Source organism: Gossypium arboreum, chromosome 3 (assembly GCF_025698485.1).
Source record: "Gossypium arboreum isolate Shixiya-1 chromosome 3, ASM2569848v2, whole genome shotgun sequence".
Classification (NCBI taxonomy): domain Eukaryota; kingdom Viridiplantae; phylum Streptophyta; class Magnoliopsida; order Malvales; family Malvaceae; genus Gossypium; species Gossypium arboreum.
Genome location: NC_069072.1, coordinates 135,689,370 through 135,706,011, shown reverse-complemented (window position 1 = coordinate 135,706,011; position 16,642 = coordinate 135,689,370). Strand labels below are relative to the sequence as shown.

The window sequence follows — 16,642 nt, the reverse complement described above, 5'->3', positions numbered from 1 at the left end:
GTTAACCAAGGTTGATTAATGAATAACTAACGAATGACTAATCAAGTACAAATGTGAGAAAAAAATATAGTTTAAATACTCAAATTGATTAAAAAAGTGTTTAGATACCTATTTAAGAAAACAAATACAATTTAAAGGACAATTTTGATATCAATCCTTCAATATATAAATAGATTTATTTATAATTTATTGTAATAATTAATTATGGTATACATGTCTAATTACGTCTTTCCCTTACACGTTATGAATGATGCATTTGAAATTAATTGGATTTGGTCACAATTTAGCCATGTAAAATTGGTTGAACTAAAAATTAAAACTGTTGTGTCTGGTTAACACTGCAGACTCCTCTAATTGTCTCCTTACTGCCTGAGCCTTACAACCTACCAAGACAACACCAAACCAAACCTTTGACATACAGAAGAAAAACATTCCTTGCAATAAAATTAAAACTGATATAAAAACCCCAACATCCATAGGGAAGCATCAAAACACCTCAAAAAGATAACCACAGGTCCACAATGACACTTGCATACACCACAGCTCATGACAGCAATAAAAAAGGAGATCAACTTCAAGACATCATCTCATGTTATCAATTTGTGAGCATCCCTTAGAAACTAAATAAACACCATAAAAGAAGCATCCAACAAATTGGCAGCAATGCAGTCACAGCAAACCTATTGCCTCCATGAGTCTTTAATTACAACCCCAAATATCATATACCAAAACAAGGAGCAACATCAAAACCTTCATAATTAAACACTCTTGAAAAGTTGCCTACACACCCTCCTCACTCATCCTTGGATTAAAACATGTTAATAAAATTTTAAACTTAAATAGTAAATTGTTAAACTTAAAATATATTATTAAGTAAAGACACATTTTAATAAGATTGGTTAAAGTAAATTTATATATATATTTCAATTTCATAATTAATTTAAACAAAAATCAATTATATTAATACATAAAAACATTATATTCTTTTTCAAACTCTAGCAGATTTAATTAGCTTATTAAAATTGAATGTTCCATATTCTTATCCTTAGGATGGAAATGCTTGGGGTATTAGGGGAAAAGAAATATTGACAAATAGTCTCACAAGTCAACGACTGAAATGATTCTTCTCTTTAAGAAGGACAAAAGCAATACCTAAGAAAGTATACCAGAAAGGGTGGAGTAAAGTGAAGCAAACTCAAGGTTTTCTTGAAATGGATGTGAGTGAGTGTGAGAGTAGGACAGAGGGGGAGACCATGGAACTTCAACATTTCAGTCATCCACATCCTTTGGTCTTCTTCAAATATCAGACTGTTGCAAGCGAAGTAGAAGACCCAGAAGCAGTTCTTTGCCTTGGGTGTGAGAAACCTGTAGAGGGCTGGAGCTATGGCTGCAATCCATGTGAGTTTTATCTTCATAAGGAATGTGCTGAGTTAGAGTTAGCCCCCCCAGATTCAGCATCCCTTCCACTCGAAACACCCTCTCAGTCTTTTGCCAAAATCAACTTATTCCGGGGGGCGCGGAATGTGCGATTTTTGTGGTAAGGAATTAAGGGGATTTGTTTATAATTGTAATGATTGTAAGTTCGATCTGCACATCAATTGTGCTTTGCTTCAATCTTCCATTGCTGCTAATTTTCCTAATTCTTTGCACCCCCATCCATTGTTCTTCATTCAAAATCATAACAATGAAGTCGAGCCTGATTGCCCCTTGTGTCAAAAACCAATATCTGGTCCATTTTACCACTGTTCAGATTGCACTTATCCTTCATTGTTTAACATTCATAAGGAATGTGCTGAGTTAGAGTTAGCCCCCAAGATTCAGCATCCTTTCCACCCCAAACACCTGCTCACTCTTTTGCCAGCACCATATTTTGGGGCGTGCGATTTGTGTGGTAAGGCAAATCGAGTACTTTTTTTATAATTGTTATGATTGTAAGTTCAATCTGCACATCAATTGTGCTTTGCTTCAATCATCCATTGCTGCTAATTTTCCTATTTCTTTGCACCCCCATCCATTGTTCTTCATTCAAAATAAATACAAGGAAGTCGAGCCTGATTGCTCCGGATGTCAAAAACCAATATCTGGTTCATTTTACCACTGCTCAGATTGCACATATCATAGAGTTTTTAACCTGCATAAGGAATGTGCTGAACTACCCCTTGAGATTAATCACCCCTGTGACCATAAGCATCGTCTTACTCTCTTGTCACAACCGCCTACTCATCCCCAGAAATGTAGCTGCTATTTGTGCAGAATCCAATTGAAGGGATTTGTTTATTCCTGCTCTCTATGCAACTTCGATCTTTCACTTGATGATTTTCTTTTTTCACCACCAACAATCACAGTTGTAAGTCATGAACACCCGTGGATGCTTGTATCTAGAAAAATGTCGTTTGTTTGTGATTTTTGCGGCACTGACGGGGATCACTCCCCTTATCACTGTGCTACATGTGTACTTTTTGTCCACAAGAATTGCATTTCATTGCCACGCCACATCAGGATAACACGACATCGTCACACGATTTCTCTTTGGTATTCTTTTCGACAGAATCAAATTGAGGATTGGATGTGCAAAATTTGTTACGAGGAAATTGATATAAGCTATGGTCATTACCGTTGTCCTGCTTCTCGTTGCCGTTATATTGCTCATGTACGTTGTGCAACTGATAAAGTAATATGAGATGGAAGAATTATGCCGAAAGGCTATGATGAGAGGTCCGGGGAAGTGCTGCATGAACCTTCGAATTTGATTACTGACGTTGTTGAACAAATTCGTATCGGAGAGCTAATGGTAGCAAGTGAGATAAAGCATTCCTATCATTATCATAATTTAAGACTCACTTTTAGTGGGAAGACCAAAGATGACGATAGTCAGTGTGATGGGTGCACGAGACCTATATCAACTCCTTTTTATGGTTGTGAGCAATGCAAGTTCTTTCTCCACAAAGATTGCGCTGAATTACCTAAACAAATGCCACACCCATTTCACAAGCATTTGCTTACTCTCTCAAACACACACAATGAGGATGGTTATTCATGGTGCAGTGCTTGTCGTCGTTGGTATCAAGGATTTCCATACCAATGCTACGAAGGAGATTGCAGCTTTGAAATTGACATTCAATGTATGTTATTGTCGGAAACCTTGAAGCAACCAAGTCATGATGAGCATTCACTCTTTTTTGTCCACAACAACCAGAAAACGAGTTGCAGTGCTTGTTTCAAAAGACTAGGCTCAAGGGATGTTGCATATAGATGCATGAAGCGCTGTGATTTCAGTTTAGAGGTAGGTTGTGCAACATTGCCACTCATTGTTTGGTACAAGTATGACAGGCATCCTCTTACTTTGACTTATTCTAATGATTCTGAGCCTTCTCAACTTTACTGTGATCTCTGCGAGAAAGAAAGAGACCCAAATCGTCGCTTTTACTACTGTGCTAATTGTGATAACTCTCTTCATCTCAATTGTGCTATTGGGGATCTCCCATATGTGAAGCTTGGGAACAAATTCAAATCTTATTATCATAAGCATCCACTCACTACTGTAAAAAACATCTGGAATTGCCCTCCATGTAAGGGATGTCGTGAGGTTTGCAATGGACAGGCTCTAGAATGTAAAGAATCTGAATGCAACTTTATCGTCCACTGGGGTTGCATTTGGAGACTCGAGCAAAGCATTTTAATAATATTCCACTCAAGTTTAAGAAATAGAGAAGACGCAAGATGAGAGGTATGTAATGTTCTGTGGAAAGGTGTAGCAGATTTGGTAAAAATGGGTGATGGCCTTGGTTGTTGTAATCTGCATTATGCTATGTTTATGATAATTGTTTGAGTAGTAGAAGATTGTGTTAGATGAAACATACTTTGTAACAACACATCTTTATCTTTCACTTTTCTATTTGATTCTTATTTTTTCAACTTTTATCTAAAATTACTAATGAGATTGAAGAATTGATTTCTAGTTTGTCATAAGAAAATAATTTTATTATCTGAACCATGAAAATGCTAAAATAATGAACATTATATTGAGTTTCTAAATTTAAATACAAAATCATTCCTCCATTCATAAAAATTGTAAGTGATTGTTAAGACCATGAAATGTCTAAATGGTTTCTCATTTTTTATTATCTAAAATGTTAAATTTAGCATTTGAAGATCAAAACGAATCAATTTGGTATATCTATAAATGTTTATTTGCTTATTTATTATTTTTGCAAAGTGGAAATGTACGAGGTTTGTGACATAAATCAATCAAGATTTTGTGATCTTAAATCAACCAGCCATAAAAAAGAGTGTAAATATGTTTTAGCTTTACAATTTAGGTTAATTTTATTTCACTTAATCAGTAATTATTTGTGCTCCATATTCAAAATAATATTATTATGCCTAAATTCTAGAAAAGAAATTTTTTCTTTATTTTAGATCTTTTCTATATTTTTGAAATTTCCATCACATTTTATTTTAATTTCATTTTAAAAATAAATCAACACTTTTCACAACTTAGAAAAGAATAAAGTCAATTTAGGCAAAATGTCTTTTTTTTCTTTACCCTCAAAATATTAAGAAAAACCATTTTCTTTTATTTTGCTTTTTAATTTTATTTTTCTCAAATTATCCGAACTAGGTGAAAAGTTAACGAGCCGTTAAATTTGATGATGTGAATGATTAATGTTTATGTGGCATTCAGTAAAATTAATTATTTTAAAATTTTTAAAAATATTAAATATTAAAACTTAACATTGACCTTTTTTAATTAATATTTTAAAATTTTAAATTCTTAAATAATTTAATATTACGCTGCCAATTTTAAAATATTAATAAATTAAATTAAACACTTTTTCATTAATAAAAACATTTTCTTCCTTATTCTTTTTAAGAAAACTTAAATGAACTCTAAAAGTACTTCAATCTCTCAAACCTACATTTGGATCATCTTAAGATTCTAAACATAGCCTGTTGAACTTACAAGTAGAGAAACAAAAGAAAACGAGCTTTTAACTCGAATGAGAGAACATTAATTTTATTGAAATGATGAATAAATCCATATTGTTCTAGCCTTTTATAGGTCTTATAATAGCTTAAATTAGTACGTTCAAAGCTAAAAATAACAAAACTAAATATGAGCAAATTTGAAAATTTTATTTAAGTTCTCTCAAACTTTTAAAATTCTCATTAATTTTTCAAAATTTTAAAAATTTATAATTAAAATTTTAAAAGTTTTAAAATTTCTGATTAAACCCCAAAATATTTTAAATTTCAACTAATTCTTCTCAAAATTTAATACCAAAATCCACCGTTGATTCTATATAACAAATAATGCCATTATGCAAAAATTCTAAAATGATTTCGGGGAAATTATTTAAATTAATTAGATAACCTTTTGCCTAATTTTTAATTTTGAATTAACAGATTCCCTAATTTTACCAATGTACTGTTTCTTTAATAGGAATGTGGGTCACCCAAATCTCCTTTTCTTTCTTAAACATTGATTCTTTGTCCCATAGTTGCCTTCAAATCCATCCACCACATGTTCGGGAAAATGATCCTCAAAAAATAAATTTGAAGCTTGAAATTGATGTTTTCCTATTTGAAATTTCGAAATTAAGAAAATATGACGACTCAAAATGAATAAATTAGAATATAAGAATTAAATCCTTAATTTATGCATAGTTCATATATTAATAGTAAAATTTAACTTTATATTAATATTATATTATGATACATTGTTGATGTGGGTAAAAAATATGTAAAATAAATTGTATAAAAAATATTTAAAAAACAAATGATATTATTATAAATTTTATGAAAAAATCTTTATAATAATAGTAAAAATTTAAATTTTAATCATTTTTAAGCGATATTAAACTAATTCATATCATCCAATCAATTAAGTAGTTATGCTTCTTCTTTATCTGTTAGTCTTCAGTAGTTTCTAATTATGTCTTTCACCTACATGTTATGAATGATGCATTTGTAATTATCTGGATTTGGTCACAACTGTAGTGAGAACGATTCAACTAAAAATTGATGATTTGATTGGTTTAACCATCAATTCGATTGTTATAATATTAATCTAAAACAGTTAATAAAATATTTTTATTCTAGGATAAGTATACATTTTGGTAATTGAACTTGACTTTAAGGTTCAAATTGGTACTTAAAGTTTTTTTGGTCCAATTAGGAATCTACACTAGGTTTTTTGGTTCAAATTGGTAATTTTAAATAACTAGGTATTAATTTAGACAAAAAAACCAAATTCATGTACCAATTTGAACCAAGAAGCCAAGTTTAGGTACTTAATTGGACCAAAATACCAAATTGAACTTTGAAGTCATGTTCAAGTACCTAATTGAACAAAAAAAAACTTTTGGGTACCAATTGGACCTCTAAAGCTAAGTTCAGGTACCAAAATGTATATTTCCCTTATTTTTACTTGTCCAAGAACCATTGAATGCTCTCATTTTTATCTACCAGACATTAATTATTGACAAAAAAATAATCATTCTAGTGATCATGTTGAGAGTAAGCATTAATTTTGTGTTACAGAAAATCACAATCCTGCTAAGAAGAAGTTCATCAAGTTTGTAGAAGACAACCAATATCCGCCCGTGAAGTTGGCACCATTTGGTTTTGTTCTTAGAGACCTGCGCCTTGATGAACAGGAGGCACTGTCCCTAACCAATACGCTTGTATCCGTGGCTTCTCGAGCAAGAGGAGCAGCAGCTACGACCATTGATGATATGAACCTCAGCCTTCTCATTTTAATTTAAGTTGAAAATTGCAACATTTATTTTGAATCTCATCATGTCTAAAACTTCTAATAATACTTCTCAAAACTATAAATAGGAGGATAATACATTTCAGCGCACTAGAATCTTCATCCTTCTATATTGGGAACAATGCCCGTTCCAATCAAGTTAAAACTCAATCGACGATTTTAGACTCTTAATAATTAACAATTTAATTTAATTTAGTTCTTTAACCTAAAACTTTGAAGTTTGGCTCTCAATAATTTATATTTTTATTTTTTATTTTGTCTTGGAGTGAGCAATCGATCAATTCAATCTAATTCAAAGATTTAACAAATTTTTTAAAAATCAAAATATAACCAATTTCTCTATAAAAATCGACAAAATCAAATTAATTGAAAGTTTTATCTTGTAGTTAGCAATCCCATAGGTTTTGCCCCCTTGAATGCATGTATACTTGTTGACATTGGGACTGGTATCATTAGCTAGGCTTTGAATGGTATACATGTGATTACTTTTTTTTTTTTTTAAGTGAAGATGACAAGGAATGAAACGTGGAGAGCAAGCAACGAAAATTTCCAGAGAAAAGTATCCTCTCCTATTTCCTTCTTCCTCCTTATACTTTCTTCTTTCTTTCTTTATTTGCTTAATTATATCTATATCTATTCTTAGAATTCTTTTGCTACTTGAAAATTGGGCAAAGCATCAACATATTCCTTTCTTTATGAAGACCAAAACCAACACCCAAGAAAAGAATTATGAGGCCTGGAATAATTTGATGAAGCAATTTCATTTTTGTTGTTCTTCTTCTTCTAAACGATTTCACAGTATCTGGGAGTTGCAAAGAAAGAGAGATGGAAATTCAATATTTCAGCTGTCACCATTATCATCCTTTGGTCTTCATCCAAGATCACAGTGTTGCAAGCAAAGCAGGTCATTGCAGTATGTGTGAGGGACCTCTAGAGGGCTGGAGCTACTACGGCTGCCGGAAATGTGAGTTTTATCTTCATAAGAATTGTGCTGAACTGCCCCTTGAAATTCAGCATCCTTTCCACCCCAAACACCCTCTCTTTCTTCTGCAAAAATCAATTGTTCAGAGATTCCCAATTGGGTTAAACTGGTGCGATTTCTGTGGTAAGGAAATTCAAGGATTTGTTTATCATTGTTCGACTTGTCTGGTTTCTTTGCACATCAAATGCCCTTGGCCTCAATCATCCATTGCTGAAAATTTTCCTAATTTTTTGCACCCCATCCTTTCCACTTCATTCAAACCCATAACAAGAAAGTTAAACCTGATTGCTCCGGGTGTCAAAAACAAATATTTGGTCCATTTTACCACTGTTCGGATTGCAATTATCCTACGTTCTTTAACCTTCATAAGGAATGTGCTGAACTACCCCTTGAGATTAATCACCCCTGTGACCGTAAGCATCCTCTTACTCTCTTTCCACAGCCACCTACTCATCCCCAGAAATGTAGTTGCTATTTGTGCAGAATCCAATGGAAGGGGTTTGTTTATTCCTGCTCTCTATGCAACTTTGATCTTTCACTTGATGATTTTCTTTTTTCACCACCAACAATCAAAGTTGCAAGTCATGAACACCCGTGGATGCTTGTATCTAGAAAAATGTCATTTGTTTGTGATTTTTGCGGCACTGACGGGGATCACTCCCCTTATCACTGTGATACATGTGTACTTTTTGTCCACAAGAATTGCATTTCATTGTCACGCCACATCATGATAACAAAACATCGTCATACGATTTCTCTTTCCTATTCTCTTCAACAAAGTCAATATGAGGATTGGATGTGCAAAATTTGTTACGAGAAAGTTGATATAAGCTATGGCCATTACCGTTGTCCTGCTTCTCGTTGTCGTTTTATTGCTCATGTACGTTGTGCAGTTGATAAAGCAATTTGGGATGGAAAAATTATGCTGGAAGGCTATGATGAGAGGTCCGAGGAAGTGCTGCATGAACCTTGGAATTTGATTACTAATGTTGCTGAACAAATTAGTATTGGAGAGCTAAAGGTAGCAAGTGAGATCAAGCATTCCTATCATGATCATAATTTAAGACTCACTTTTAGTGGGACGACCAAAGATGATGATAGTCTGTGCGATGGGTGCACGAGACCTATATCAACTCCTTTTTATAGTTGTGAGCAATGCAAGTTCTTTCTCCACAAAGATTGCGCTGAATTGCCTAAAAAAATGCCACACCCATTTCACAGGCATTTGCTTACTCTCACAAACTTACAGAATAAGGAAGGTAATTCATGGTGCTGGGCTTGCAATCGTTGCTATCAAGGGTTTAGCTACGGATGCTACGAAGGAAATTGCTTCTTCAGAATTGACATTCAATGTATGTTATTGTCGGACACCTTGAAGCACCCAAGTCATGAGCATTCACTCTTTCTTGACCACAACAACAAGGGAACGAGTTGTAGTGCTTGTTTCAGAAAACTACGCTCAAGGGATGTTGCATATAGATGCATGAAGCGCTGTGATTTCAGTTTAGATGTAGGTTGTGCAACACTACCACTCACTCCTTGGTACAAGAATGACAGGCATCCTCTTACTTTGACTTATTCTGATGATTCTGAGCCTTCTCAACATTACTGCGACCTCTGTGAGAAAGAAAGAGACCCAAATGTTGGTTTTACTACTGTGCTTATTGTGATAACTCTCTTCATCTCAATTGTGCTATTGGGGATCTCCCATATATGAAGCTTGGGAACAAATTCAAATATTATAGTCATAAACATTCATTCACTGTTGTGAAAAACATTTGGAATTGCCCTCCATGTAAGGTATGTGGTGAAATTTGCAATGGTCAGGCCCTAGAATGTAAAGAATTTGAATGCAACTTCACCTTCCACTGGGGTTGCCGTTGGAGACTTGAGCGAAGCATTTGAATGATATTCCATTCGAGTTTAAGAAACAGAAAAGGCGCAAGATGAGAGGTGCGTAGTGTTCTGTGGAAAGGTGTAGCAGATTTGGTAAAAATGGGTGATGGCCTTAGTTGTTGTAATCTGCATTATGTTATGTTTATGATAGTTGTTTGAGCGGCAGAAGATTGTGTTAGATGAATCATGATTTGTAACAGCACATATTTAACTTTCACTTTTCTATTTGATTCTTATCCTTTCAACTTTTATCTAAAATTACTGATGAGATTGAAGAATTAGTTTCTAGTTTGTCATAAGAAAATATTTATATTATCTGAGCCATGAAAATACTAATATAATGAACATAATATTGTGTCTCGAAATTTAAATAAAAAATCATTCCTCCATTCATAAAAATTGTGAGCGACTATTAAGACCATGAAATGTATAAATGGTTTCTCAATTTTTTATTATCTAAAATCTTAAATTTAGCATTTGAAGATCAAAATATAATCAATTTAGTATATCTATAAATGTTTATTTACTTATTTATATTTTTGCAAAGTGGAAATATACAAGGTTTGTGACATAAATCAATCTAAAATTTTGTGACCTTAAATCAACCAGCCATAAAAAAAGTATAAATATGTTTTAGCTTTACAATTTAAGTTAATTTTATTTCACTTAATTAGTAATTATTTTATTGGAACCCACCATTGTTTGAAAAGTCAAATGGGGTGGGCACCGAAAGTAGAAAGTAATATTGGTTGGCAAGTTGGGTTAAAAGTTGGCATGGGATAATTGCAATTTTCGTCCCTAATTGTATAGGGACATTGCAAGTTGATCCTTGAACCTCAACTATAAATAGGCCTAACCATTGCTTACTTTCTTCATCCCATAATTGCCATTCTCTACTTAAGGCATTATTCTCTCTCTCTATTTGTAAATTTCACTTGTATTTTGGAGTGAAATATATTTGGTAGTGCTTGAGGGGCGTAGGCAAAATTCTTGAACCTTGTTAAAATTCGTGTTCTTTATTATTTATTTTGCATATTTTGTGAATGTGATTGTAGTGATTTATTGTGCTATTAAATTACGATAGAGGGATATTCTGGCTAGGAAAGACTTGGTATTTAAGTGATCTTCGTGATCTATCTTTCTTTCCTGGGAATTGAACTTAGTGTGATTTTTCAGTACAATATTTTTTCTCTTTCACACGCTTCCGCGCAACAATTGGTACCAAAGCCAGATTCGTACTTGGGGAATACGATCGTTTATGGTACTATTCACGTATACAGCACTATTCACGTATATAGTACTATTTATGTATATGGCACTATTCACGTATATGGTACTATTCACGATCGATGAGTTGGGATTGAGGAGAAAATGGCGTGACATCGTCATCGCAAGGACTCTTGTGACAAATGCAAAATTTGAAGTAGAGAAATTTGACGGTACCAATAATTTTGGTATGTGGCAATGTGAGATCTGGATGTCTTATGTCGCAAGAGCTAGATATAGCCCTTGAAGAAAAACCTCACAAGATGGATGACAAGGTGGGCCAAGATCAATAGACAGGCGTGTGGTACAATCCGCCTATGTTTGGCCAAAGAGCGAAGTACTACTGTCATGAGGGAGACATCGTGAAGAAGTTATGGGATACTTTGGAAGAAAAGTTTCTAACGAAAAGTCTTGAAAATAGGCTTTATATGAAAAAGAAACTTTATCGATTCACGTATGCACCGGTATGTCGATGAATGACTATGTGAACTCATTCAATAAAATTTTAGCAGACTTGCTAAATTTGGATGAGAAATTTGAAGATGAAGACAAGGCATTATTGTTGTTGAATTCCTTCCGATGAATATGATCATCTTACCACCACATTGCTTCATGGGAAGGACACGATCACATTTGATGCGATCAGTAGTGCGTTGTATAGATCCGAGACTCGAAAGAAAGATAAAAGAGATCACAGAGATACAACCGCAGCAGATCTTAACGATGAAGAGGTCGTTCACACAAAGACAAATCTGGTAGAAGGGAAAGTCCAAAGGAGACCCGCTAAAGATGAATGTGCCTTTTGCCGTGAAAAGGGCATTGGAAAAAGAATTGTCCTAAGCTACAAAAGGGCAAGGCTATTTCTAATGCATGTGTAGTGAGCATGATGAGAGTCGACTTTAGCTTGGTTGGCATGGCAATGGCATGTCAAACGAATGAGTGGATTTTGGATTCAGGATGTACTTACCATATGTGTCCTAATAAGGACTGGTTTTCTAGTCTTAAAGAGCTAGAAGGTGGAATTGTTCTTATGGGTAATGATAGTGCTTGTAAGACAATGGGAGTGGGTACAGTCCAATTCAAGAATCACGATGGCTCAATCCAAGTCTTGACAGATGTTCGCTACGTACCTAGCCTGAAGAAAAAGCTCATCTCATTAGGGGCCCTAAAATCTAAAGGGCTCACAATCACTTTGAGAGATGGATTACTAAAAGTAGTAGCTGGGCAATTGACGGTGATGAAAGGCACAAGAAGAAATAACTTGTATTTTTTAAATGGAAGTACAGTTATTGGATCAACATCAACAGTTTCTACAAAAGATGTAGATTCAGAGGCTACCAGATTATGGCATATGCGATTGGGACATACTGGTGAAAAAGCTTTGCAGACATTGGTGAAGCAAGGCTTATTGAAAGGTGCAAATTCTTGCAAAATGGAATTTGTGAACATTGTGTTCGGGCAAGCGAAGAGGGTAAAATTTGGTCCAACAATTCACAATCTGAAAGGAATTCGGACTACGTTCACGGTGATGATGTGGGGACCTACCAAAGTAGCTTCTTTGGGAGGTATGCACTATTTTGTTACTTTTGTTGATGATTATTCAAGAAAAGTATGGGTGTATCTAATGAAAAGAAAAGTGAAGTTTTGGATGCATTTCGAAATGGAAGAAGATGGTGGAGACTCGGTGGTCGAAAGGTCAAATGACTTCGATCGGATAATGGTCTTGAGTACAAAAGCGATCCATTTCTACAAGTATGCCAAGATGAGGGCATTGTGCGACACTTCTTTGTTCGGGATACACCAATGAGAATGGGGTGGCAGACGCATGAATCGAACTATCTTGGAGAAAGTTCGATGTATGTTGTCCAATTCTGGATTGGGCAAGGAATTTTGGGTGAGGCGATTACATATGCGTGCCATCTAATTAACCGCTTGCCATCACCGCAATAAATGGAAAAACTCCTATGGAGATGTGGATCGGTAAATCACATCGATTATGATTCTTTACATGTATTTGGTTCCACTTGCATATTATCATGTAAAGAATCTAAGTTAGACCCAAGAGCAAAGAAAGCATTATTCTTGGGTATAACGATGGAGTAAAAGGATATCGTCTCGGTGTCCGATACAAAGAAGATTGTTTTCGAAGAGATGTGACTTTTGATGAATCAACCATGTTAAAGTACAAGGATTCACAAAAGGATGACAAAACTAGTAGTACTTTGCAGCAGGTGGAGCTTGAAAAGGTTAACGATGATTGTAACGCCCCCACGCCCGAGACCGTCGCCGGAGTCGAGTATGAGGTGTTACTAAGCTTAATTTAACATATTTAGAACTTTGGATTATTTATTTCTACATTCACAGCTTTTAAGCTACTTGCATCACAGTCACAAGAAAAATCATATCTCGAGTTACGAAACTCAAAATTAAGATCCGTAAATTTTCCCTAAATCTAGACTCATATACCTATCTACTAATTTTTTTTCTAAAATTTTTGGTTGGTCCAATTAGTACAGTTTATTAGTTAAATTTACCCCTATTTCAGGACTTGACTGGTCTGACCTCTATTTACCACGAACCACATTTATCTCTGTAAAAAATCCATATTACTATGAGGTTTATTTCTCCTGAAACTAGACTCAATAAGGATTCTTAGAATATAAAATACACTACCTAATTATATATTTAAAATTTATGGTGAATTTCTAAAGTTGGAACAGGGGATTCAGAAACTGCTATGACCCTGTTTCACTAAAATTAAAATATCTTGTAACATATAATTCCTTTACCTGTTTCATTTGTTTCATGTGAAACTAGACATAATAAGCTTCAATTTGATATATAGTCCATCACCAAGTTCAATTTCTATGATTTTTAGTAAATTTTTAAACTCGCGTCAGTGCTGCTGCAGATTACATTTATGGCAAATTTCATCCCTTTTATGAGTTTTTATGCACTAAGTATCTTAATAATTTTCCTTAACATCAAATATAATCTAAACTAACTATTTTCATAATTTATCATTATCAAGCATTTCCTCAACCATTCCATCACCATACCATAAGATCATTTACACAAAAAGGTATATTGCTATACATGCCATACTTAAATTTACAAGCCATTACCAAAAGTCTTAGGATAGTGTGATGAGCCTTGACCTATCCCGACTCTCGAAATGGCTTGTCCAAAACTACAATGAGTAAGAAGGAGGAGTAAGCATAAATGCTTAGTAAGTTCATATGCAAATAATAAGTAACATAACAAACAGTCATACCAATCAACATTAGCATGTATCACTAAAACACATATCACATTTTAATCATTTTCATCATCTTATTACCTTATCGTGGTTGTATCAATACTCAACCCGAGGGTTAAATACATACCTGTCCAAAATATCCATTTCACATCACTTACCAATACGTCTCTTTACATCTCGAATATTCCTCCACTTGAGTAGAACTTTACCCGTTGAACACATCGGAATATAATTCGGATACATGGATAACTTGCACATAAGTGCCATATATGCAATCAAGCAATCATGTAACCCGCCCATAACCGAACTCGGACTCAACTCAACGAGCTCGGGCGTTCGCATCCATAAGTGAACTCGGACTCAACTCAACGAGTTCGGATGCCTAGTTACATCTCATGAACTCGGACTCAACTCAACGAGTTCGGACATTCGCATCCATAAGTGAACTCAGACTCAACTCAATGAGTTCGGATGCTCAACCATCCTAATGACATGTCACTTATATCCTAATCTATTCCTAAGGTTCAAACGGGCTTTTTCCTCGAACACTTATCCTTGCCGTCTTCCGTAGAATGCCGAAATCAATACTCGGTAACAATTATATTTAACAAGTAGTTCACATAATTTACATATTATTTGAAATTAACCACAAAGCATACATTTCATAATAAAATTCAGCATAACATATAATTAACATCAATAACTTAAAAATAACCATTATGCTACATTATTTACACATGAACTTACCTTGGTACCAAAATACAAGGATTTTGCAATTTAGTCCACAATCTTTTCTTTTCCTCGATTGAGGTCGATTCCACGTCTTTCTTGATCTAAAATAACACATTTAGCTTATTTAATACTCACATTATCAAATTAATCCTTAACTCAAATTTTGGAAAAATTACAATTTTACCCCTAAACTTTTGCATATTTACATTTTTGCCCCTAGGCTCGGGATTAAACTTTATTCATTATTCTTATGTTTTACAACATGCTGATCACTTTTCTCTTCTATGGCAACATCAAATTCTCACTCTAACATGTACTTGTGACTATTAGGTATTTTTGCCGATTAAGCCCTTTTACTCGTTTTCACTCAAAACCGAGTAGCACAAGTTGTCTAACATAATTTAAAACTTCATATTCTATCATAAAACATCAAAATACACAAATTTCACCTATGGGTATTTTTCCAAATATAAACCCTAGGTTAAATTATTGCTAACATAAGCTTTATCGAGTTCTAGGGATCTCAAAACGTAAAAATCATTAAAAGCGGGCTTGGAATCACTTACTATGGAGCTTGGAAGCTTGAAACAAACCCTAGCTATGGAGAACCTTTGAAATTTCGGCCTAATGAAGAAGATGGACAAAAATTGGCTTTTAATTTTGTTTTTAATTCATTTTAATAACTAAATGACCAAAATACCCTTACTACTAAACTTTCCAAAAATTCCTTCCATGACCTAATTTTGTCCATGAACTTAAAATTGGTCAAATTGCTATTTAAGACCTCCTCATTAATATTCCAAAACAATTTCATACTAAAAACTTCTAGAATGCAAGTTTTGCAACTTATTCGATTTAGTCCCTACTTAAATTTAAGCACTTTAGGCATAGAATTTCATCACGAAATTTTCACACAATCATGCAATCATATCATAAACCTCAAAATAATTATAAAATAATTATTTCTATCTCGGATTTATGGTCACGAAACCACTATTCCGATTAGGCCCTAATTCGGGATATTACAATGATCCAGCTAATATTGAAGGGACAAATGATGAAGAGGTTCCTACCCAAGAACCTCTACAGCAACAAGATTCAATTGCATATAGAAGGCCAAGAAGAGAGATTCGTAAGCCTGCTCGCTTTGATGATATAGTGGCCTATGCACTTCCAATTGCAGATGATGATGTTCCTTCTACTCACACAGAAGTAATAAGTAACCCTGATGGTGTAAAGTGGAAGCAAGCAATGAATGAAGAAATGCAGTCTCTTCATAAAAATAAGACACAGGAGTTGGTGACACTACCCAAGGAAAGAAGGCAATTGGATGCAAATGGGTATATGCAAAGAAGGAAGGATTTCGATAAAATGAAATTCGATACAAGGCTAGATTGGTAGCAAAGGGTTACGCTCGAGAAAGAAGGAATAGACTACAATGAAGTGTTTTCTCCGGTTGTGAAGCATTCGTCTATTCGGATTTTTCTAGCCTTGGTTGCATAATATGATCTTGAACTAGTTCAACTTGATGTGAAGACCGCGTTTTTACGGTGATTTGGAAGAGAAATCTATATGACTCACCGGATGGATTCAAGGTTCTTTGGAAAAGAAAATTGGGTTTGCAAACCGACAAAGTCGCTTTATGGATTGAAGCAATCTCAGAAGCGATGGTACAAGCGATTTGATCAATTCATGAAAGGAAAAGGTACACAAGAAGTAAATTTGATCATTG

The 16,642-nt window shown here is 34.3% G+C and overlaps 1 protein-coding gene and 2 pseudogenes across 1 annotated transcript; all 3 read left to right on the top strand.

Moving 5' to 3' along the window:
• The first annotated feature begins 1,211 nt into the window (after positions 1-1,211).
• On the top strand, positions 1,212-2,680 carry LOC108475311 (uncharacterized; annotated as a pseudogene).
• A 12-nt stretch (positions 2,681-2,692) lies between these two features.
• LOC108475528 (uncharacterized) lies at positions 2,693-3,977 on the top strand. Its single transcript, XM_017777499.2, has one exon. The coding sequence runs from the start codon at positions 2,693-2,695 to the stop codon at positions 3,722-3,724; it is 1,032 nt and encodes a 343-aa protein (XP_017632988.1). The 3' UTR covers positions 3,725-3,977.
• Positions 3,978-7,552: 3,575 nt separating this feature from the next.
• Positions 7,553-9,914, top strand: LOC108475312 (uncharacterized; annotated as a pseudogene).
• The last annotated feature ends 6,728 nt before the right edge of the window (positions 9,915-16,642 follow it).

What these genes read in the sequence shown, in the direction of transcription:
- LOC108475528 (XM_017777499.2), top strand. Translation starts at nt 2,693, where the DNA reads ATGCCGAAAGGCTATGATGAGAGGTCCGGGGAAGTGCTGCATGAACCT.